Source organism: Cebus imitator, unplaced genomic scaffold (assembly GCF_001604975.1).
Source record: "Cebus imitator isolate Cc_AM_T3 unplaced genomic scaffold, Cebus_imitator-1.0 Scaffold85, whole genome shotgun sequence".
Classification (NCBI taxonomy): Eukaryota; Metazoa; Chordata; class Mammalia; order Primates; family Cebidae; genus Cebus; species Cebus imitator.
In genome coordinates this window covers 276262-302266 of record NW_016107400.1, presented here as the reverse complement: position 1 = coordinate 302266, position 26005 = coordinate 276262, and the positions used below count along the sequence as shown (strand labels likewise).

At 38.7% G+C, this 26005-nt stretch overlaps 1 protein-coding gene across 3 annotated transcripts in view; it reads left to right on the top strand.

Annotated features, from left to right (window-relative positions):
* The window catches only part of AP2B1 (adaptor related protein complex 2 subunit beta 1), a 141280-nt gene that overhangs the window by 85761 nt on the left and 29514 nt on the right, over window positions 1-26005 (top strand). For 2 of the 3 annotated variants that reach the window (XM_017534209.2, XM_037740524.1), the window contains 4 exons: window positions 5003-5044; window positions 5896-6042; window positions 8062-8207; window positions 15134-15263. In XM_017534209.2, coding sequence (XP_017389698.1) covers window positions 5003-5044; window positions 5896-6042; window positions 8062-8207; window positions 15134-15263 — 465 coding nt within the window. The remainder of the gene's footprint in view (window positions 1-5002; window positions 5045-5895; window positions 6043-8061; window positions 8208-15133; window positions 15264-26005) is intronic. The other variant, XM_017534210.2, reaches the window with a different exon arrangement.

Below are 26005 nucleotides of genomic sequence, written 5' to 3'. Positions count from 1 at the left end.
TTTTTTTGAGACAGAGTCTCACTCTGTCACCCAGGCTAGAATGCAGTGGCACGATCACGGCTCACTGCAGCATTGACCTCCATGGGCCCAGGTGATCCTCCCATTGCAATCTCCAAACTAGCTGGGACTACAGGCGCGCATCACTACACCCAGCTAATTTTTGTATTTTTTGTAGTCATGGTTTCACCATGTTGTTCAGCCTGGACTTGAGTTCCTGGGCTCAGGCAATCCACCTGCCTCAGCTTCCCAAAGGGCTGGGATTACAAGTGTTTGCCACTATGCCCAGCCTTGAATAGCCTTTTGAAGATCAAATTAAAATTTCCAGTCTAGTAGCTGAAAACCATACTTTAACCTACAAGTTACTGTGCCCCATCTGAAATTGAAACTCTGATAGAAAGGCACACACTGATATTTTTGACACCAGTAGGATTTTGACATGGCGAAACCATGACTCTACAAAAATATAAGTTTTATTGTTTGTGGTGGGAATCATTGTATACTATTTTTGCACCATTTTATTGGCTCCTGAATAGCAGAACTATTGGTAAGCTATATGACTTGGAGCATTCCTTAGATTCTCTTCAATTCAGTAAGTTCTAGAAAACATTAAATAAAAGAGACACTACCTCTAAACAGGAGCATAGAAATGTCTGAGCTTAAGATCTACACCTGCAGTTAAGAGAATGTCTTCAGATACCTCCACAGTTTTAGAAGCAAATAGAGGTACTTTGGACTGTCCAGACATCCAGATCAGTCATTGTGATAATTTGTGGGATTGTTTTTCTCTAGTCCACTCAATAGTTATCTCAGATGATATTGCTTTATAAAATTAAAACACTCCTTTTTAAATTTTCTTTTCTGGGGTCAGGAAGATTCGTTTCCTTATATAACTTCACTCTTGAGTTCTTTCTCTGTGTTTCTGCTGTTATAGCATATTGCCATTGGATGAGTGCATTTCCTTTCATTATCTATAGCTGAACTGAGCCTTTATGCAGGCTCAGCTCTGAGACTTTTGGCTCTACTTGTCTCTGCAGAGCTCATGTAACCATGCTGAAATCTCTTTAGCCCCTAAGTTACAATAAGTCACCATGAAATACCTGTTTTCAGTTCGGCTACTGAACATCATTGTGCAATGACACATTATTGTGTAGTTTAACATGAACCAAGCTCCACTCAGCTTTACTTCAGACGTGGTAAAGTGACCACTCTTTGACAGTAGACAAATGTTCGTGTTATTCTCAGTGCCAGTTAATGACTACAACAATTATGGGGGACTACTGTGATTGGAAACTGGGGACCTACACCACTGGCAGAAAATTTGGATTAGGTATCAGTTACAGACTTTTGAACATTCTGTTCAGTTTTCAGTATTTGAAATATTCTTTGCCTAAAGTTGGCATCTTTCCCCCTTCTTCCTGTATCTGATTTAGTTGAACTATAATGGACATCATTTTCTTTGTGGAATGACAGCCTCAGTAAGGCAATCCTGGGAACACCTGAGAGTGGACACCTCTAAGAGACACGGTATCTAGACACTTAAGATCAGGATCAAAGCCTGTTACAAGTTCTAATTTGATTGATTTCGTACCCTACCTGATAAGTATGGACTTAGAGTATATCCAGACAGATGAACCTGACTCCCAATAATCTCAGGCTAGGTGCAGTGATTCACACCTGTAATCCCAGCACTTTGTGAGGCTGAGATAGGAGGATCACTGGAGCCCAGGCCGAACAAGAAACCAGCCTGAACAAGAAAGTGAATTTTTTTCTGATATACAGCAACTTTATTGTGTAGTTGTTCAGCTTTCTAGCTTTCTTTTTTTCTTCAGGAATATCTGTTTCATCCTGTCTGTCACTTGTAGATAGGAGAGGTCACTCACTGGGTAATTCGTTTCCATTTCTGCTAACATCTCCCTGTTAGTCACTCACACCCATCATCATGCTGTCACCTTGCCATGGTTTCAGAGAGGAGGATAATCTCCCTTAGAATCTTTTTCAAAAGTTGCTGAATAGTGTGGATAAGCTGTAGACTTGCTAGTTAGAGAACATATACAGTATTGAAATTGTCCTTTCCCTTTGCTTTCTGAACATAGCACAATTAGGTGAACCTTTGTATCCCTGGCTGTGTCTCTGATATGCTTTGGGCCCTGTCTATGTCAGATCGGAGTTCTTGTTTATAGCTGTTATATCCAATATACCGAACATAAACAAAGGAATGTCAATACTGCTTTTCAGTTTCTTCGTGGTTTTGGATAAAATTGACAAGCAGCATTGCAGGACAGTACTTTTAGATCTTTTCCAGCTAAGATAATATTTATGTACCATTCAAAGATAAAAAGAATGAAATCTAAGAAAATAAGGGCTATGAATGTGCTTTTTTTCCTCCTTTGGTCTAAACACTACCCGTGAATCCCTTTTCTCAATGCCTTTTATTGAATTTAGCAAAACTACGATTTCCTCTCCAATGTGTTTTTCTTTCTTGCTGTTTTGTGCCAACCAGGTCCATAAAGAATTCTGTCTCTTTCAATCTTGGATTATAAACCTAGCCAGAAGCGGGGAGAATAGTTGCAGGGAGAGGGGATAAGCCCATCAGAAAATAGAAAACCACCTCAGGATATCAGGACAAATGAAAGATTTTTTGTAGAATTCATTCCATGGGTTTTCCCCTCTGCTCAAATTCTGACTTTCTTTTTATTCAGAAGTTCCAAAGTCATTTCCGAGCAGATGAAATCTTGTCTAACTTGAAATAATTAATTCTCTAACGGCAGTGTTTTCAACTTTGGCTGTACAGTAGAATCAACTGGGGAAGATTTTCAAAATTCTGATGCCCAGGCTACACCTCAGAACAATTAAATTATCATCTCTGGGGGCGAATACTTCTAAAATCCTACTCTCTGCAACCACCACACGCAGATGGTTGATCCCATTGTGTATTCAAGGTTGAAAACATGCTTACTGAAACATAATTGATGTAGTTATTAGCATTCTTAGAAAGCTTGGATACTAGTCTAAGAAACCTCCAGGTTTTTATGAAGGGGAAATTAAAAATTAAAGACTGCGTCTGCAAACTTATTTTGTATGAGTATTTTTTTAAACACCTATCAACCCTGTGTTCCACTCTAATTGGCCTTTTCATTCTTCTATGCTTTCTCTGCCTTTGCTCATGCTATTTGACAAATACCCTTCCCCCGTTTTTGCTTTTTATAATTCCTTCCATTATAATCCCACACTACCACCTTTGAAGCTTCTCTTCATTCTTTCAGCCAGAGAGAGGTTCTTCCCTTCAGAACTTTCCTTTTTTGCTTTAGTATATTCTGTATGGTTTTGCATTCATGTTTTATTTCTCCTGCTAGTTTGCAAAGCCTCATTCTTATCTATGTAGTCCTCTCATTGCCTAGCATCTTTATGTTCCTTGTAATGCCTTGCATCCAGTAAATGTTAGGTAAGTGTTTTGTTTGAATAAAAGGAATTTCAGATGTCATGCTGGAGTTGTGTGCCATTATAGAACTAGGGAGAAAGCAGATGTGTAATATCTTTTCTATTTCCTCCCATGCTTTTCCAGTTATTCAAATTCTTGGTTTTGGGATGGCCTTTTTATTTGCTTAAGTATATGGTTTTCATCCCCTGTGCAATCATTAAGTAGTCTTCAGGAATCAGATTCTGGAAATGTTAGCTGTGGTTTGGAGTGCTCTGTAGTTTACTGCAAAGCATGCTTGCTGATGCCAGTTATGAAGCACCTACCAGGGTTATTATTTTCTGTCACGGTTTAAACAGAACTTCGTTGTAGTCCTCACTATTTTTTAATGTTTAAGATTAATTTTTAGATTTTTGAGAATGCCATTTTATATACTACTCTCTGTTCATTGAAAAGATAATTCCTCTTTCCCTAATCCTAAAGATACAAAATAATTTTGTTTTTTAACCTAGCTACAGCTCAATGATCTGCAAGGTTCTACCACTAAATGACAATAAAGCAGAGTGTATCTAGAGCAGACAATGCATTTGATGATTCATGGAGGTTTTTTTGATGCACAGTGAGAACTACAGAAGAAACAAATGTGGAACTGTAGCAAAAAAGTAGATTTTGCTTTTTAAACAGCTCCATTAGTTGTGTTTATGTGTGTTTTTACATTGCCTGTATGCCACCTATTTTCAGCTTGAGTTCTTTAATGTTTTTGTCATGGAAGACCGACTTCAGGGTCAATTATATCTATCAGAATCCTGAGAAAAAAAAGCAAGACTAAGACCATGTGTAGTTATTTTCTTGTCAGCTAGGTAATTCAGTTAGTCTAATTCTCTAATGCTTAGCAGCCTTTTAAAATGATCTACTGCAAATAAATCACATTTCTCCTTAGTAGAATTGACTATGAAAGAGATTTGAAGCATTGCGTGCTTCCCCACTTCCTACTTAGTCCAGATAATTCCTTCTTTAAAAACATTCCAAACTCTAAAAACACTTTTGTTCCACCTATAATTTTTGCAGCTCGAAATTGCAGCTCAATACCTTTGGGTTCTTACCTTTTCAGTGGGGCAGCAGGTTTTGTAAATTAAAGCACATTAATTGTTTTGTTTTTTGACTTTTCCTTTTCCAACACCTTCCTGCCCCCACCACCCTCCACCATAAGTTTCCTTTTAAAGAAAAAATAAAGCATATTCGAAACATTACTGCTTGAGGATAGAGCTGCTTAGAATATGCACACTCTTGTTTGGGTTTGTGCCTGTGTATCCCAGTGGAAAGACTGGATCTGAAACATCCCTGAGATATTCCAGCTCCAGCTTCTTTCCAAGTTTTGTCCAAACCGATACGCCATCACTACCACCACTTAGCTCCCCCAATACATATTTCTTTGTAATCTAGAATTTCTTTACGCTTTGGGAAACAAGTTGAATGGCATGTATTTCCAGCAACTTGGTAGAGCAATTTACAGATTCTAAATGGGCATCTAGTGTTTAGCTAAATGAACTCTACCTCTCTCTCCTCTCTCTCCTTTCTCTCTTTCAGCTTGGCAGTGACCTTGGCGGGGGCATTGGAGGAAGTCCGGCAGTAAGTGCCATCCGTTTTTTTCACCATGGGAAACGCTGCCCCCTGTTCGATGCCTTTCCTATGTACACATTATCAGACCAGCCACTACGCTGCACTGCACACCAGAACCTCTATAACAGTGTATGAGGAGTAGAAAGTAGTATAGGATTACTTGGAATTGTTGGGGTTATGCACCATGTGGTGTAGAGACATCTTTAGGGATTAAAGATGTTCCAGTGCCTATGGAGGTCTTTGTCTTTTTGATATTAAAGAGCTAAAGGAAATGGACCCTTCCATCTTGACTGGAGAATGCTTATTCCCTCATGTCACCTAGAAAGAACTTGAGAGGGTCAGCTGGACTCAGAGTGAGACTCTCCTCATAAATGAGATAGTTAGGGGGAGGAGAATATCCTTCTCCCCCAGGAGAGCTTCGTACTAGATATTTATGCCTAAATGGGAAAGGAAGTAAGACTTTGCTGAACCCAGGTGGAAATCAAACTGCTTTTTAAGTAGGATACTTCTCCCTCTTTCTGTAGAAACAAACTCCTCCTTTCTTAGGGTACCTGTAGGCCTTTTGCACAGAATCATGGAAGCTAAAATTGGAAACAAACAAAATCTTGGATCACCGTGTTCCTGTATCTTACTGAGTACTCTCTTGATAAAGCTTCTAAAGAATGTGTGTGTCTTACCAATGATGAAAAATAACTGTCATGATTAAAAAGATGAAGAATATACTAATTTGACTCCTAAGAAGATTATAATTATGGTGTTTTCTTACCGATTTATCAGACTACTAAGATACATAGCAATATTTTAAGGACTGTTAATCTGTTCGTCCCAATCTCCCCTCTCCACTTTTTTTTTTCCTGCAGGTAGGACAATCCTTTATCCCATCATCGGTGCCTGCAACCTTTGCTCCTTCACCTACACCTGCCGTCGTCAGCAGTGGACTGAATGACCTGTTTGAACTCTCTACAGGGATAGGCATGGCACCTGGTGGATATGTGGCTCCTAAGGCTGTAAGTAAAGAGTTAACATAGCAATACTTTCTTAATGTATTTAGTATTAAAGTATTTAATAGGATCCAAATTGTTTCACTTCCAACATTTGTGTTACTTCTACTGATAATAAATCAAAGGTCTGAGCCCTTGTTCTGGAGGACTTAAGAGGAAGATGAAAGGTGCCTTCAAACTTAGCAGTAGGAAGTACCATTAGCATCCTTGTTAAACATTTTTATCATTAGACTTAAAATTTGAAATATTATTTGAGTTTTGTTCACATGTTTAGAAATACTGTCTAGTTTGTCGACATTGAAGTCAATCTAGTGAAAATCTAATGGTATATATAGTACATCAGCAGGAGAAAAAATACAGAGAAGTCATTTCTCCTATTCCCTTTTTCCCATTGGTATTACATATGGATTCTAGAACACTATTGCTCAGATTTGGTTTTTATGGATTTTTATGTACCTTTTCAGAGTTCTGATGTAGGTTTGTGTCACTGGGTCTCTTCTTGCCTTAACCTTATTTTATGTCACTCACATTGAAATTCAAGCGGGGAGACTCCCTGTTAAGGAAGCTCGCTTAAGCCCTTGGGAAAACCACCATCCAAGCTAGGCCAGGCTTTTTATAGTCTTGCCTTTCTGAGGACCAGTTTGGCTGGTTGCTTCCTGAATTCTCTGCTTACTCATGTGACTCCTTATGAGGGATCCCTGCTATGGAGATACAGACCAGTTGTCCATTCCAGGAGTCATAACTGTGATAACTGAGTGTGTACAGTTACTACATTGCATAGCAAAACCGAAAATATTCAAAACTGAGCCATAGTGTTGTGGCACAACTCAGTAGCTTTGTTGTAAGGTTTACTTACATATTGGATGTTATCTTCAGACTTTTAATTATTAGTTATATAATGCACTCATTTACTAACATAAAAGTAATGTTTACAAATGACCAGTGTAAATAATATAAAAATGTAAGATGGAAAATTGTCTCCCCCTGCCCCTATTTCCCATGTATAGCCAGTTAACTTTCTTGTGTGTCCTTTCAAAAGAAAAAGATCATGCATATACCTATGTGTTTGCATCCTTTGAACATTCTGTGTCAATGGGATATACTATTTTGTACCTTGGATTTTCTCTACCTCATTCTTTTGAATGGGTATATCTACTGAATTGATATACTGTAATTTAGTTAATCACTCCTCTGTTGATGAACCATTTAGGTTATTGCCTGGTCCTCCCTGCCACCTGCCACTCTTTTAGTGTGACTGAGTATATTATCATGATTATTCACCACCCACAGATCCTTTGGTATTCTGTCTTAGGTAGTCAGAACAGCTCATGACTTTTCCTGATTTTTAAAATTAAAAAAATTTTTTTTTCTTAGTATAGGCCAGGTGTATCACAGGTTCCAGGGCCAAGGTGTGTGTTATGAATTATTTAGACAGATAAAGAGAATAGCCATTCAGATTATATGAACAATATCTGAATATTACTGTTTATCACAAACTATTGCAAGAGTTAAAAATGTACATAAGACGTGATCGATTCCTTTAAGGAGATTACTAATAATGGCTTTGGTTGGAAACCATTAAAAAAATTTTTTAAAGATTATAGGCATGCTATTTTCATTAGCAGATGCAGTTTCTTCTCTTTAAACCATTTTCCAAAACTAACAGAAAAACACATTATACTCATTGGAATTTCTCTTTTCCTCTTGTTAGCAGTACTCAAAAGCAGTAAATAACCAAGCTGAACAGAAGATAGAACAGATGCCAGGGTTGTGTAAAGACTGGTTTTTAAAAGTTATTATTACTTGGTTCTTAAATAATTGAGAATGATCTCAAAATACAGAAAATAAGACTCTATCCAGAGTCTTTTGCACTGGCTTGCTATTTATAGTATAAAGTTACTATAATTGCCTAAGGAAGTGAATTTGTTCACTTAATTGTTAATCTTAATTTGTTCTTTGTTAAAAAAATACATAGCATCAAGATAAATCTTGTCTGGTTCTATTGAGCTTTGTACTGTGTTTCAGGTCTGGCTACCTGCAGTAAAGGCTAAAGGCTTGGAGATTTCAGGAACATTTACTCACCGCCAAGGGCACATCTATATGGAAATGAACTTCACCAATAAAGCTTTGCAGCATATGACAGATTTTGCAATCCAGTTTAACAAGAATAGGTAAGAAATTTGAGTCCCTAGCTTGATGCTGAGACAATAGTTTGCCTTAGATCCAACAGAACATTCCATTTAGCAATGGTTAAAAACTCACATACTGGGCTAGGTGCAGTGGCTCACACCTATAATCCCAGCATTTTGGGAGGCTGAGGCGGATAGATCACCTGAGGTCAGGAGTTTGAGACCAGTCTGGCCAACATGATGAAACCCTGTCTCTACTAAAAATACAAAATGAGCTGGGTGTGGTGGCGGGCACCTTTAATCCCAGCTACTTGGGAAGCTGAGGCAGTTGAATCCCTTGAACCTGGGAGGCTGAGGCTGCAGTAAGCCGAGATCACAGCAATGCATTCTAGCCTGAGCAACAGAGTGAGACACCATCTCAAAAAGAAAACCAAGCCTCACATATTTGGCAGATAATGGATGTGGAGTGAGCCCTGGCCGTTGCAAGTCTTTTCAGTTATCAGCTTCAACTCTGGAGGCCCTAGGGGGTTTTGTTGGGAAACTCATCCAAATGGGGTGAAGAAATCAGAACTCATTTACTGTCTTGGATTCTAGGATTAGAACATTTTTGATAAAACACATTTTTAACTGAAATCCATTTATTTGTTCAACAAATCATTGTTTAGCATTAGCATGAGCCAGACATTTCTAGGTACTGGGGCTAGATTAGTGAACCAAACAAAGCGCCTGACTGGAAGTTCACATTTTGGTGGGAAAAATTAGCATATTTGGTTGGTTTCAGAAATATGGAAGTTTAGATCCTGACCGAACAAGCACATAAATCTTGACAACCTCCTTTTAGCAATGAATTCTCTGCCTTAGTAAGGAAGAGAACATGAAGAAGTAAAACAGTAATGTCTTATTCTTTTTGAAACATCAGTGGATTTTATTCAGTTTTGTGGTTCAGGAAACTGGCTGCTAGGCCTTAATGGCAAGCCCATTCATTTGTAAATACAGGATATTTAACCCTGCATATGAAAAGTAGTAATTGGACCCTTAAAGCAGATTTAATAAAATTTGTCTATGAATTTGCATCAGTGACTGTCTGATTTATTTCCCATCATTTGGAAACATTTTTGTACTCTGGATTTAAAGGCCAAGGCTGTTGGGAAAATAAATAAATAAATAGGCCATGGCTGTTGGGGAAGCCTGTTGTCGTAATAAAGGAAATCTGCAGATGCAGAGTCTACATTCATCTTCACCCTTTTTTTTTTTTTTTCTGGGAGATGAAGTCTCGCTCCGTTGTCCAGGCTGGAGTGTAGTAGGGCGATCTCAGCAGCACTGCAACACCTTTTGTTCTGTTCCATTGTTTTGTTTTTCTTCTTTGGAGTTTACAATTATTCATTTATTGACTCTTTGTTTATCTTTTATACACTGTTTTTCCCTCTAATCAAAAAAAAACATCAAATCTTCGTATCAGCAAATATCCAATTCGCGTTCATATTTTCACAGTTGTCTAATGTTTTCGTACTGTTTGTTTTGTCTGAACAGGGTCCCAGTAAGGTCCCATACATTGTAATTGGTTGATAAGTGCCTTAAGTCCCTTTTAACCTATAGGTTCCTCCGCCTCCTCTGTTTTGTTCCTTAAAATTTATCTGTAGAAGAAATTAGGTCTTTTATGTGTGGAGTTTCCCACAATCTTTATCTTGCTGATTCTAGCTGTAAATTTGAGGCAGATCTATAGATTTAATCAGATTTAGGGTGATCTTCTGGCAGAAATATTTCATAGTTGGTGGTGATCACAAATCCTATTTCTCTTTTAGTTTTTTTTTTTTTCTTTTTCTCATTTCTAGTCTCTGTATTTCTTACCAGGTTTGCTATGGTGTCTCCTTGTTCTTTGTAGGTCAGTCTTTTTGTCACTATAATTGAACCTTTCCTATAATTTTTTATGAATGAAATTACATAATATAGAATTTTGTATCTGGTTTCTTTCAATTAGCATAATGCTTTTGAAATGCGTATATCAGCAGTCGATTTTTTCTTTTGTTGCTAAGTAATACTCCATTGATGAATTTACAGTTTGTTGAAGCGCTCACAAGTTGGGGGAGTTTGGTTGTTTTCAGTTTCATCTTCATAATAAAGCTGCCGTGAACATTTGTGTACACATCTTTGGTTGGACATATGTTTTTGATTTTCCTTGGTAAATAAATGGGAATGTTATTGCTAGGTTATATGGTAAAGTTCAGAGTTCTAGCTATTCCACATTCTCACCAATTTTAGCCATTCTTGTCGCTGTATAGTAGTGCCTCATGTTAATTTGCATTTCCCTAATGGCTGCTAATTTTAAGCTTTTTTTAAATAAACATATTGGCCATTCTTATATCTTTCGCTTAAATACCTGTTTAAAGCTTTACCTTTTGTTTTTTGGGGGAGAGAGAGGATTGTCTTATTGAGTTGTAAAAGTTCTTGGTATATTCTGGATACAAATTCTTTGTTGCAAATATTTTTTCCCATTCTGTGGCTTGCCTTTTCTTAAGAATGTCTTCAGAAAAACAAAAGGATTTTTGTTTTGCTTTGTTTTGTTGTGTTTTGAGACAAAGCCTTGTTCTGTCACCCAGACTGGAGTGCAGTGGCATAATCAAGGCTTACTAGTACCTCGAACTCCTGGGCATAATTGATTCTCCCACCTCAGCCTCCCGAGTAGTTCATACTACACATCTGCATCACCACGCCCAGCTAATTTTTTTATTTTTTGTAGAGATGGGGTCCCACTGTGTTGCCCCAGTTGGTCTCAAAGTCTTGGGCTCAAGCAGTCCTGCCTTGGCCTCCCAAGGTGCTGGAAATACAGGCATGAGTCACTGCACCCAGTTGAAAGTTTTCAATAAAGCCAAGTTCATTAGGTTTTTTTCTTTTTATGGCTTATGCTTTTTGTGTTCTAAGAAATCTTTGCTTAACCCCATGGTTACGAAGATTTTTTTTGGCATGCTTTTAAATATAAGTGTTATAGTTTTTGTTCCTATGAGATCATTTTTAAATATGTTGTAAATTGTCAATGTAAAAATTTTTCCCTAATAGGTCATCTTGAAATCAGATGGCGTAAATCCTCCAGCTTTGTTTCTTTTCAAAGCTGTTTTGGCTATTCTTGGTCTTTTATATTTCCCTGAAAATTTTAGAATCAGCTTGTCAGTTTCTACAAAAATATTGCTGAGATTTTTATTGAAATTGCAGTGAATATGTAGATCAGTTTGGGGGAGAATTGACATCTAAACAGTATTGAGTCTTCTAATCCATTAGCATAGTATATCTCTCTCTATTTAGGTCTTTAATTTCTCTTTGCAATGTTTTATAATTTTTCATGCACAAATCTTACACCTTTTATGAGATTTAAGTATTTCAGTTTTTGATGTTACAGTAAATGTTTTTTTGTTTTTTGTTTTTTTTTGAGACACAAGTTTTGCTCTTGTCGCCCAAGCTAAAATGCAATGGTGTGATCTCCGGTCACTGCAACCTCTACCTCCTGGGTTCAAGTGATTCTCTACCCTTAGCTTCCCGAGTAGCTGGGATTACAGGCACCCACCACCATGCCCAGCTAATTTTTGTATTTTTAGTAGAGACGGGGTTTGACCATGTTAGCCAGGCTGTTCTCGAACTCCTGACCTCAGGTGACCCTCTCACCCTTGGCCTCCCAAAGTGCTGGGATTGCAGGTGTGAGCCACTGCGCCTGGCAGTAAATAATATTTTTCGTTTTAATTTTTTATTGTTGCTAGTATATAGAAATAGAATTGATTTTTATATTGAACTTGTCTCCTGCAACTTTGTTCAACTTGCTTTTTCTTTCTAGTAGCCTTTTTGTAAATTCCTTATAGTTTTACTACATAAATAAATCATGTTATTTATGAACAGAAACAGTTTTATCTTGTCCTATTCAATCTTATGCCTTTTATTTCTTCTTGTTGCCTGATTGTACTAACAAGACCTCCAGTAAATGTTGAGCAGGAGTGCTAAGAAAAGTGTTCTAATTCATTTGGAGAAGCATTCAGTCTTTCATCATTAAGCATGATGTTAGCCATAGATTTCTCATGAAGATTGAGGAAGTTCCATTCTATCTCTGGTTTTCTGAGTTTTATTATGAATGGGTGTTAAATTTTGCCAGATGCCTCTTTTGCATTTACTGAGATGATTATGTGAACTTTTTTAGTCCATTAATATGATGGATTACATCAGTTGATTTTTCAAATGTTAGACCAACCTTGCATTCCTGGGATAAATCCTACTTGGTTAGGATGTGTTGTCTTTTTTGTGTGTATTGGTGGAGTTCATTGGCAAAAATTTTTTTTACATCTATGTTCATGGTATATTTAGTCTTCATTTCTGACATGATTTATTTTTCTTATTATTTGCTTCCTGAATTGGATTGGCTCCCTTTACCATTTACTGTTATGTGATCTTCCTCGGTAGGCCAGCATTGTTTTTTTTTTTTTTTTTTTTTTTTTTTTTTTTTTTTTTTTTTTTTGGTTTTTTTTTTTTTTTTTTTTTTTTTTTTTTTTCAATTATGTTTTGTTTGTCATTAAGGAAGTTGTACTGCTGTCTTTCCACTTTTTATAATAATGCTTTGAATAGTTGCTGTGTTTTTACCACTTTGATACTCATATTTGAATGAGTTGGAATTTGCAGGACTAGCTATTATGAGATTTCTATAGAAGAGGAAGTTAGGCATGGTAGTTTTTAAGACTTTGCTCCTCAAGAACGATTCCTTCTTTGATTTGGTGTAGCCACAACTCCTTAGCCTCTCCAAACCTAACTTGATTCCAGATGGCTGATCTCAACCTCAAGCCCTGTCTTTTAAGGAAGCTCTGTCTTCTAGCATGCTTATGTTCTCTTTTGAAGGTGGTGCTTTTTGAGCTCTTTCATCTCCAGGGACCCCTGGGGACTTTTCTACCTTTTTTTTTTTCTTCAATCTTGTTCATATGTTGCTCCTGTTTATCTTGGTCTACCTTTGGAATAGAGCTGTCTTCTAAGAATGGATATTTGCGGTCAGTCTCTAAGACCTGCTACTACTGCTGGGTTCCTCTGAACTTGTGCCTCCCTACTGTATCACCAGAGCATCTCACCGGTTCTGTGATAAGCTTTCTTCAACTGATAGTTTTGGAGAAGGTGAAATTATAGTTTTTTAGGGACTTTTTTCACCTTCTTTGTTTCCTCTTTTGTTTCTCAGATGAGCACTTGGAAGATTTGGAACTGTGCTGCTGCCATGTTTCCCAATATTGATCTAATGACAGAGTTTTGATGAATCAAAAGAGTTAAATGGTTTTTTGCCCTATGACTATTATTCCTAAATGAGTGATGTGAATTCTCAAGATCATTTCATTATTACAATTTGGTACTCTAAGGTGTAGTTTATCTAGGAAAAGGAAAATATTTCTTTAGCATTCTAACTCTTGAAAGAGTACCTGTATAAACTGTTTTTTTTTGAGACGCAGTTTCACTCTTGTTGCCTAGGTTGGAGTGCAGTGGTGTGATCTCGGCTCAGTGCAACCTTCGCCTCTCAGGTTCCAAGTAGCTGGGATTACAGGCGCCCACCACCATGCCCAGCTAATTATTTATTTTTGATTTTTTAGTAGAGATGGGGCTTCACCATGTTGGCTAGGCTGGTCTCGAACTCCTGACCTGAGGTGATCCACCTGCCTTGCCTCCCAGAGTGTTGGGATTACAGGGCATTAGCCACCACTCCTGGCCTGTGTAAACTCTTTAGTTAATTTTATAAATATTGTAGTTCCATCTTCCTTCCTGAGCCTATTTAGAATATAAGTTAAATATAAATCTGTATTATTTTTCTTCTTCTAGGCCTACTTTTTCCTTTCTGCTCCCTTTTTTTTTTTTTTTTTTTTTTTTTTTTTTTTTTTTTTTTTTTTTTTTTTTTTTTTTTTTTTTAGATGGAGTCTCACTCTGGTACTCAGGCTGGAGTGCAATGGCACAATCCCGACTTACTGCAATCTCCACCTACAGGCATGAGCCACCACACCTGGCCTCAGGGTGGAAATTCTTAATTCTTCTTTCTCCCAAGAATTATCTAAGGAAAGAATTGTTAAAAATTATATTCATCCGGTGGCTCACGCCTGTAATCCCAGCACTTTGGGAAGCCAAGGCGGGTAGATCACAAGGTCAAGAGATCGAGACCATCCTGGTCAACATGGTGAAACCCCGTCTCTACTAAAAATACAAAAAATTAGCAGGGCATGGTGGCGCGTGCCTGTAATCCCAGCTATTCAGGAGACTGAGGCAGGAGAATTGCCTGAACCCAGGAGACGGAGGTTGCGGTGAGCCGAGATCGCGCCATTGCACTCCAGCCTGGGTAACAAGAGCGAAACTCCGTCTCAAAAAAAAAAAAAAGAAAAAAATTATATTCATCAAGACTGTCCCTCTAGTGACATTTTAAAGAGAAGAAACTTTTGAAATCATAGCACTAGCAAAGCAGTCCTGCGCTTATAAATATTTTCTCCTTCCTCAAATCCATTTAATAGAAAACAGAAGTTATGATGTAACCAGTGTTACAGCAAGTTGGAATTGAGCACCTTGATTCCTGCTATCCCTTTCATTTAATTGTATTAAAAATTTGTTTCCTCGCCTGTAGTTCCAGCATTTTGGGAGGCCAAAGTGGCCAGATTGCTTGACCTCAGGAATTCAAGACCAGACTATCCAACACAGTGAAACCCCATCACTACTAAAAATTCAAAAATTAGCATAGCATGATGGTGCATGATTATTGTCCCAACGACTTGGGGGGATAAGATTGGAGGATCGCTTAAACCTGGGAGGTGAGGGCTGTGGTGAGCTGAGTTCATGCCACTTTGCTCCAGCCTGGGTGACAGAGTGAGACCCTGTCTCAAAAAAAAATTTTTTCTATAAATGGGGCAATTTGCCCTTAAAACCCAAAGATACGGCTAAATCCTGCATCTTGATTAACCCCTGTAATTTATCCTCTCTTCTAGCTTTGGTGTCATCCCCAGCACTCCTCTGGCCATCCATACACCACTGATGCCAAACCAGAGCATTGATGTCTCCCTGCCTCTCAACACGTTGGGCCCAGTCATGAAGATGGAACCTCTGAATAACCTGCAGGTCAGAGTTTTACTTCACTCAGGTGGTACAAATTAATATCTTGCCAATTTTTTTTTTTTTAAGATGGAGTCTCACTCTGTTGCCCAGGCTGGAGTGTAGTGATGCGATCTCAGCTCACTGCAACCTCCACCTCTCAGATTCAAGCGATGCTCCTGCCTCAGCCTCCCAAGTAGCTGGGATTACAGGCAAACGCCACCACACCTGGCTAATTTCTATATTTTTAGTAGAGACAGAGTTTCACCATATTGGCCAGGCTGATCTCAAACTCCTGAAATAAAGTGATCCACCTGGCTCAGCCTCCCGCAGTGCTGGGATTACAGGCGTGAGCCACTGTGCCTTGCCCAATTTTTCATTTACATGTAAAAAAGTCCCTCTTTCTTCCTTAGGTTGAGTTAGTCACGGAATAGGGTTTGAAATAAATCTTTGTGAAGGAGAGTTTTGTTTTGTTTTTAAGAAAAACAAAAGTCATGCGTTGGCATAGATATTTGTTATTTTACTCAACAAGCATTTAAAAACTTTTTTTCTTCTCATTTGTAAACCTTTTTTCCTTAAGAGTTTTATAGCAAAATTTGAATGTCATTTATATAAGAAGAGATTTATATGGAGGTCATCACTGAACACTGGACCACAGGTAGTTAGGCTGCTTGGATTTAAATGTCCCATTAGTATGTATTTATGTTAAGTATAACACCATCTTAGAGGAATTTTATCTGGTCTACAAGAGCCTCTTTATCTTGAAAATGTTGAATTGTTTAGAATGCTTGGGTATCAGCTTAAAGTTACATTCAGTTTTCACCTACCTTAAAGTTTCTTTTGAAATATAAACCCTATGGGCGTCAGGCAACATGAAGGCAGAGCAGTAAGCTCATAAGTCAAGAGTGTAGCAACCCTGCAGGTTGCTAGTAGTTATGGTTTTAATTTTCCTAAGGTCAGGAAGAAAGCCTTGGACGTCCCTGAAACGGGGAACTATAAACAATCCCTACACAAAGCAGAGACCCTGGAGGGGCAGCTCCCTCAAAGAAGAGCTAGGAAAATGTTTTCGCCACCCACCAAAAATGACAGGAAAGTTCTGAGCAGGGTTCTGGGTAAAGCCCCTTGTGAGAAATTCAAGGCCCAATCAATACTATATATGAGTTATATAGTCCAAATTTACACTATTTATGTAGGTATAGTAACCTCCAAATCAATAAATTAATGTAAGTTTGGCCCAGGTCTGATAAAACTTAGAGTCCTGTCTGAAGCAAATACAAGAAGCCCTTTAGCAACAGTTATAAAATTTAGGGCCTTCAGGACCCCCAACTGAAACGGAAATTTCTACTGAAAGTGAGCTTGCAATTTAATAGGAGAGAGACAGAAAGATGCACTGTGAAGGACAGTCAACATTGCAAAGAGGAGGACTGGTACTGCCCCCACCCCGACTAAGAAATTAAGATAGAACAGTCTGAATGGGACTATGAAATATATTTAAAATGATGAAAGAAAAATGTCAACTTTCCACTTTCCAGTCTTTCCACCTATCTTAGGTGGGATCCCATTGCATAATCTTCTAGAAATACCAGTGTGATATACTAGTACTGATAGTGAGACGTCAAGAGTAAATTATCTTGGATTAAAACTAAACATTCTACAGTCATTTAAATACCAGCACAACAGGCCTGTTTGCCAGTTCACTAACTACCTTGCTGCCACAGTAGATGACTGCCTTTTTTTCGGCAAAGGGAGTAACGATTTAGAGGGTAGATGAGTGAGTCACAATATAACTTGGCTCAGACTAAAAGCATAAAGCAAGGATTACTATGCAGATGGAATTGGCTGTTACTATGATGACAGTAATGTGTAAAGGGGCTTTTCCAGCACAGGATCCTGAAGAAACTTAACCCAAATCTACATCTGTTCCCTTTTCATCGAAATCTAACCTCCCATTGGCCACAGAGCCTCAAGCCTAATATTTGAGGACAGTCAGCATGAGTGCAAGAATGCTTTACCTCATAAGTAGGAAAGAGAATTTGGGTCACAGAAACCAGGGCAAATTTTCTGCTCTTAAAATGAAAAGAAAAAAAGAAACAGTAAACAAATTAATGAATGTCCATTTACTTTCCTATTGGCATTTCCATTTGACTAACTCCTGAATAGGAACCTCGTAAGAGAAGTTGAATCTTAGTCCAACCCTTCCCTCAAAAGCATCGATATGATATTAGAGCTAGCAAGTTTTAATTTTCATAAACCTGATATTATAAAAAGCAAACTTTAAATTTTTCCATCCGTAGTTAACTACTGAATTTTCAAGTTTCCCCCATGGATTCACTTCTTTTGGGGAATGTCATAATTGTGGCTATTTTCTCATTAATTGGCATTTCCCGATGGACATGATAAACAAAACTGGAGAAAAATTTTTCCCCCTCTGAGCAGCTTTACTTAGTGTGTACTGGTGGGAGTTGAAACTAATGGCTGCTTAGAGATGTGTCGGGTACTTTAGATTTCGGCCTCCATTCTGCCCTTTTCCCCATATGAACAAGAAGAAAATCAAAATGTAATTCCAACAAGGTTAAACTATATAGATCCAGATGAAGCCAGGTAAAGATTGATCTAGCTTTTAAATGTATTTGTATAATGTTTAGGTTCAAGAGGTCATGTGGGAAAATTCGTATTTTTCTAGTACTCCAGACCATCAGGAAAGAAAATGTGTTTGGGGATTGAGGAAATGAAATTTTGAATTACATATGGGTTTTAGCTGTTTGGGCTAATTTAATATCAGTGTGTAGAACAATTAAATCAAGCCCAGATGCCAGAACTGTAGTATAAAACATATTTAAAAACTTTTCATCAAAACACTCATTAAATTACTTACTGGCTTACAGACTATTTGAAACAATATTTTAAAAAGTCAAAAAAGATACCATTCATTCTTTTTTTTTTTCCTTTGAGATGGAGTTTTGCTCTTGTCACCCAGTCTCAATTGCAGTGGCGTGATCTCAGCTCACTGCAACCTCCGCCTCCAGGGTTCAAGTGATTCTCCTGCCTCAGCCTCCCAAGTAGCTGGGATTATAGGTGCCCGCCACCATGCCCAGCTAATTTTTGTATTTTTAATAGAGATGGGTTTTGCCATGTTAGCCAGGCTGGTCTCGAGCTCCTGACCTCAGGTGATCCACCTACCTCTGCCTCCCATAGTGCTGAGATTACAGGTGTGAGCCACCATGCCCTGCCCATTTATTCTTAAAATGTAAAATACATTATGCTTCAAATATGGGAATTAAATACATAGTAGAAATTTGAACCTGGAAGAATTTTTCAACTATACTGACATTGACTGTAAAAGCTTTTGTGAATCAACTTATAAACATTATACAAAGCCAAGTTAAGCTTTGTATAATGGAAGCGTCTTGAGATTTATATCATATAATTATATTCCTTAAAAGAAAATTGATTCTCTCTGTTTAAATAAAGCAAAAACCTTAATAAATGTCTAAATGTATTTCCTCTAAATGAGTTTTCTCTGACTCTGATGTCCTTGTTTTTCACTTCATGTGTTGGTTGTGCTTAGAAACATTTTCTCAATGAACTTCTTCAAACTTGACACCTGGCAAGTGACTGCTTTTTTGAGTCGTTGTCTGCAAGAAGACAGTGGAATTATGAGTTAACATGTGTTCATCGCCAGGGTAATAATGCTCATGGTCTTTATATAGATGCTGCAGAGTTCCCACAGCTGCTTGGCTTCCTTTTTCACAGGGCCATAAACTCTTACAAGAACATTGATAGCATCATTCTTTCAAGTTTCATCTGTTGGCTTTTATCAGGGTGATAAAGGCACAGTTTAAAGAGTCAACTAATGCTACAGTTATTTAAGAAAAACCCAGTCCCCAGACTTTCTTCCCTAATAAGACCTCCAATAGTCTCCTTCCACAAAGCCAATTTCTTTCACCTCTTTTGATTCTTTTGATAATTACCTAAGTAACATGCTAACATTGGAACTCCTGGATTTTTCTTTATTTTTATTTTTTTGAAATAGGGTCTCACTATGTAACCCAGGCTGGTAGTGCAGTCATGGCTCACTGCAGCCTCCACCTCCTGGGCTCAAGCGATCCTCCCACCTCAGCCTCCCAAACAGCTGGGACCACAGGAGCACAACAGCATGCCCAGGTGATTTATATTTTTTTAAAGTTTTTGTAGAGAGAGGGTCTACATTGCCTTGGCTGGTCTCAAATTCCTGGGGTCAAGCAATCCTTCCACCTTGACTTCCCAAAGCACTGGGATTACAGGTGCGAGCCATCGTACCCAGCTGGATTTTTCTAAGTATTCCTGTCTATCTCCCCACTCACTGCCATTATCTATATACTTTTCATATTCCCATTTTTTTGAAATTTATTTGAATCAGTGTTCACTAGAGGTGCTACCAGCCCTAAGCCTTTGAGAATTCTGTGGTGGTATTGCCAATCCATCTGTTTTCCAGGTACCAAGATTTTGTTGCTGTTTTATCTTTTTCTTACTATCTCTATGAATGTATACCTTGAAATTTTTTAATCTTCCTTTAGTTATGGCAGAACTTTTTCCAGGAGAAAGGAAACTTAAATGTGATTTTTCAATCTTCTGTGTCTCCCTAGAGGTCTGATAGCACCTTAAAATTCTTCTTTCCAGGCTGGGTGCCATGGCTCACTCCTGTAATCCCAGCACTTTGGGAGGCCAAGGTGGGCAGATCATGAGGTCAAGAGATCGAGACCATCCTGGCCAACATAGTGAAACCCCTTCTCTACTAAAAATACAAAAATTAGATGGGCGTGGTGGCATGCACTTGTAGTCCCAGCTACGCGGGAGGCTGAGGCAGGAGAATTGCTTGAACCCAGGAGGCTGAGGTTGCAGTGAGCCAAGATCACACCACTGTACTCCAGTCTGGTGACAGAGTGAGACTTTGTCTCAAAAAAAGAAAAAAAAAAATTATTCTTTCCTTCCTGCTATACAACTTTATAATTAGGAACCTTAGAGGTGAACCTGTGGAGAAAGAATTGACCCTTTCCCATATATAGTTTTTGTTGCCCCTCTCTTTATTGCCTTTAAATCTTACATAAACATTGTCAAATAAGAGGCTAAACATTAATTAGGGAAAAGAAATAGATATAATGTCTTTTGTTTTTTGTCTTTGAATGTCTTTCTAAAACAAGGCAGTATTCATCAGCTCTGTTCATTTAATCTTTGATTAGGGCAGGAAGTACTGAAGACGCTAGCTGCAAAGGACACGATCTTACAATCCTGTTTATTCATGTCTTAAGCTCATTGCCAGCCAAATTTTGCTAGTGTGTGGCTCTGAGGAAATTCTGTCCCTTGCTACTCCTACATTGATGTTCCAGCCTGTGAGACAGTCAGTTGCAGATGGTGCTTGTCCCTGATATTTCATGTCCTGCATATGTCCTTTCACACTCAGAAAGCCCACAGCTATAGCTATTGTACCAGAAAATCTGGTAAACACTTCCAAATGGAAGACCTTTTCAGCAGCTTCCTGCAAATGAAGCAAACCAGCTTGACATTTGCTGACTTTTCTTGACTTGTGCAAGCCAAACAAGTCAGTGTTGAAGCCTCCTTTGGTCTTCCAAGATCCATAATTGAGGACTGCACACTCGAATTGCATTGGTGGGACCACGATGCTGCTTGAATAGACAATGAGTCCTTGAAGTGGTAGATCTTTTGGGAACTATTTAGAGATTCCCAGGTCAGACAAATAGATCCAATGCTGCATCTACTATCCAAATGATCCCTGTAGACCTAAAAATGTCCCACCTAAAATATTCCATAAGCAGTATATAGGTACTGGAGTCTTAATTATGAAAGATTAAAATATTTTGCTGTCAAAAAATAAAATAGAAAATTACTGTGATTACTATTTCTGGTTTGACATATTCTTCATGGCTCATCAGGACTATAAACATATCTTATCTGGGAAAATGTATTACATATTAGATATTCCTTTTTTACTAGATTGTCCTCAGTGAGAACACTCCTTTATCTTTTTTGTCAAGATAATTGAGATTATACTGAGCTGTATTTTTTGTCTTTCTGTAACTAGCATTCAAATACTGGTTTCTGGGATCTTTTAGCAATGTATCTATTAATAATAACTGTCCTGCTTGAATGAATGGCCACACAGAAGCTATCAGAAAGAGTCCTGTATTCTGACAAGGGTGGTCTGATGGATCAGAAATCTGTCCTCAAAGGCAGGAAACAGTTAAACACCCAAACTTACAAGCCCATGCTGATATCTGAGAAAGGATAATGAATTTCACACAGTAGTTCTAAAATGGTAATAAAAGTGATTTGTGGGCTTTTTTTTTGTTGTTAAATTCACAGCCATCTTTTTATCATGATTATGAGTTAGGAGTTAATGATGGATAATAGAATCAGTTTTATGTTTCTAGTTTGATAAATGATTAGAAATAGATTTAACCTTGTAGTCTTTAAATTTAACTTTGCGATGCAGTAGGGGACTTTGAATTCTGGATGTCAGGTAGCTACCTCTTTGTAGTCCCTACGTTCTCCTTATGGCTCATTATCTCCTGCCTTAAGGTATATGATAGGTTGGAATTACAGAGAACTCACTTAGATTTTTTTCCTCAGCAAGGTTGAATTTGAGAACCATACCCTGCTCTCCTTCATGTTTACTCTCTTATATTTTGCTGTAGCATGATGTTTAATGAGATAGGGAAAAAGGTGCATTATTCATAATTTTTTAATGAAGGGGTTATGTATAGGCTTTGTAGTATTAAGGTCCGTACATATTTAAATAAAACTGCAGAAAAGCTTTGAGCCATGTGAGCATGTACACATAAAGAATGTAAAATCTCATAGTTGGAAGAGATGGCCTTTAATTTTGTCTCTTTCAAACCCTGTCTGTTTTTGATGGAATTCACTCTATGTATGTTGGCAGTAATGGGAATATCAGTGTGTACATGAATACCACCAGTGATTTACTACCCTAAATGACCCATTCTGTCTTCATAAAACCATTAGAGAGTTGTTTATTTGGCGTTTTTTTGTTTTTGTTCTTGATTTTTTTGTTTGTTTGTTTAAGACAAAGTTTCGCTCTTGTTGCCCAGGCTGGAGTGCAATGGTAGATCTTGGCTCACCGCAGCCACCACCTCCTGGGTTCAAGCAATTCTCCTGCCTCAGCCTCCTGAGTAGCTGGGATTACAGGTGCCCAACACCATGCCCAGCTAATTTTTGGATTTTTAGTAGAGATGAGGTTTCATCACGTTGGCCAGGCCGGACTGAAAATCTTGACCTCAAGTGATCCACCTACCTCAGCCTCCCAAAATGCTGGGATTACAAGCCTAAGTCACCACACCCAGCCGAGAGTTGTTTATATGAAATAAAATGCCTTCCTTTAGGTTCTATCTATAGATCCTAGTTGTACATTTTGAGATTTTTATAGATTAAGTTTCTGAATCAAGGCACCCAGGGCCTGAAAGTCAATCAGGTAGGCCTGTAATGAAAAGATACTTCAGTATGAATTTCTTTTCCTTTTTTTTTCTACTTCAGGAAAGCCTAAGTTTATGGAAGCGTATTTATATATGTCAGTTTTATTGTTCTAATTTTAGAAGAAAAACCATTGAGAAGGAGGGACCCTGGTAAATGTAGTTAGAATGAGTTACAGTTTGGAGACTGAAGGAAAGTATTATCTAATCACTTTTGAAAAGTGTGTGAATGAAAGATGATCCTTGACTCGGTAGCAGCCTTCCTTTCCAGGAACCCCTGAAGGAGTTGAAGGGCAAGTACTCAGAACAGGGAAGCACAGAACTTCTCGATTCCATAGCTCCCACTGTGCTCCTGACGGTAATTTCGGTCCCTCTATATGACCTGCTTCCCCAGTGGAACTACCCAGAGATAGCATCTCTGTTCAGTGGGCTGCCCATCTGTCCAGTCATCTTGACAGCTACGTGTCATCCTTTTGTCCATGGAAGGTTGTACTGTCTACCAGGCAGAACAAAGGCACAACCGTGAACCCATTTGATTTCTAACTTGCAGCCAACTAATCTGAGAATATATGCTTAATATCTAGAACCTAGATTTGATTCTAGGTCAGTTTTTTTTTTTTTTTTTTTTTTTTTTTGAGACGGAGTTTCGCTCTTGTTACCCAGGCTGGAGTGCAATGGCGCGATCTCGGCTCACCGCAACCTCCGCCTCCTGGGTTCAGGTAATTCTCCTGCCTCAGCCTCCTGAGTAGCTGGGATTACAGGCACGCGCCACCATGCCCAGCTAATTTTTTGTAGTTTTTAGTAGAGACGGCGCTTCACCATGTTGACCAGGATGGTCTCGATCTCTTGACCTTGTGATCCACCCGCCTCGGCCTCCCAAAGTGCTGGGATTACAGGCTTGAGCCACCGCGCCCGGCTGATTCTAGGTCAGTTTTACCCATGGATTGAAAAATCAGTTATGTTCATTCACTCCTATTACCACCTATTATTACTGAAGTCTGTTCTTTTATTGAATTTCTACTAGGTCTTCTATGGCATACTAAATTAGAGTGGAATAGCTCATCACTTTAACAGTTTTCTAGTCTAGGCTTCACCATTTTATGATTTAGTACAGTGTGTATTAAATGTTTCTATTTGTTTTTTTCAGTTAGGGTCTCACTCTGTTTCCCAAGTTGGAGTTCAGTGGCACAAACATAGCTCACTGCATTCTTGACTTCCCAGGCTCAAGCGATCCTCCCACTTTAATCTCTCAAGTAGCTGGGACTACAGGTGCATGCCACCATGCCTAGCTAATTTTTTATTTTATTTTATTTTATTTTTTGTAGAGTTGAGGCCTTGCTATGTTTCTCAGGCTGATTTTGAACTCATGGCTCAAGCTATCCACCTGCCTCAGCCTCCCAAAGTGCTGGAATTACAGGTGTGAGCCACTGCACCTGGCCTAAATGTATTTTTAAAGTTTAACAGTAAGCCCTGCAGAGCAAATAATAGCTCAAGTTGTCTCTCAGCCCCCCTCTTCCTATCCCCAACTATTAACATAAACAATATTTGAAGATGAGACAGCAGCAACCAAGGGCACATCAGCCAGTACATGTAGCTGTGTAACCGTGTAGCTGTCGTTAAAGGGAAAAAGAAAGACTGGTGCCTTTGAGCTTATCTGTCAGGCAGGCTGAAGGGCCTGTGAAATTATTGCTGGCTGTTTCTGGCAACTGTAACTGTATAGAGTAGTTCTGTTGTAGGCTGCTAGAAGAGGAGAGGATTAGGGCCCAGTAATAAGGATTTCTGAAAAGTAACTGGGTTGGTCAGTACCATAACACAGATGGGTTATTCGTTGGCAGAAAGCAGTCACATATACCTTTGCTATATGTTATTTATTTAACTTATAAAACTTTTAAAATGAGGAAGCTAACCAGGAGTAGGAACAGATGCGGTGTATTTTAGCATGATTTTCCCTTGACCCTGGGTTCTCTATGAGGCACACAGCTGCCAGTGACATAGGTATGGTCCCATCAGAGTCGTAAAAGTTGCTTAATTTTTGCCATACCACTGGCTTGTTACACTCAGGCAACCCTCAGGTAAGATACCTGTTATACTCAGGTAACTTATAGCAAATGTATATGTGACTGCTTTCTGCCAATGTATAACCCACCTGTGATACTATACTGACCAACCCAGTTTCTCTTCAGAACACTCTATTACTGGGCCCTAATACTCTTCATCTAGCAGCCTATAGCAGAATTACTCTGTATAGTTTCAATTGCCAGAAACAGCCAGCAATGATTTCACAGGTCTTTCAGCCTGCTTGACAGATAAGCCCAAAGGCACCAGTCTTTCCTTTTCCCTTTAATGACAGCTACACAGCTACACGTACTGGCTGATGTGCCCTTGGTTGCCGGTGTCTCATCTTTGAATACTGTTTATGTTAATAGTGGGGGTGGGGTGGGGCTGAGGGACGACTTGAGCTATTATTTTCTATTTAGGGTTTAGTGTTAAACTCAGGTAACCCTGAGTATAACCAGCCAGTGGTTTAGCAAGAATTAACAAACTTTCAGCTGCCCACCTGGAAGAACTTACAGTAATAGTTTCTAAGCAGAAAAGGCAAAATCCTACCAAAGGTCTCCAAGACTTTGGGTGATCGAGCTATGCCTTTCTCTTCCTCCTTTCCTCGTTGACTTCATCTGCTACTCTTCCCTTTCACTGTAGCCACTCTGGCCTCCTCACTGATCTTAGAATAGGGGATGCTGCCACCTCATGACCTTTTAATTAACTGTTGTCCTTGTCTGGAATGTGCCTTCTCCCAATCTCCGTATCTGTATGGCTTCCTTCCTTCGTTTAGATCTCTACTAAAATAATACCAAAAAAGAGAATAGAATGATAGTTACCAGAGGCTGGGAAAGATGGTGGTCAGGGAAATGAAGAGAAGATTAATGGGTGCAAAATTAGATAGAAGGAATAAGTTGGGTTTTTGTTGTTGTTGTTGTTGTTTTTAAGTCTCACTCTGTCACCCAGGCTGGAGTGTGGTGGTGCCACCTTGGCTCACTGCAATCTTCACCTCCCAGGTTCAAGCAAGTATCTCAGCCTCCCAAGTAGCTGGGATTACAGGTGCCTACCACCATACCCAGCTGATTTTTATATTTTTATTAGAAACAAGAGTTTTACTATGTTGGCCAGGCTGGTCTTGAACAACTGACTTCAAGTGATCTGCCCACCTCAGCCTCCCAAAATGCTGGGATTACAGGCCTGAGCCACCACGCCTAGCTCAATAGTACCTTTTTTTTTTTTTTTTTT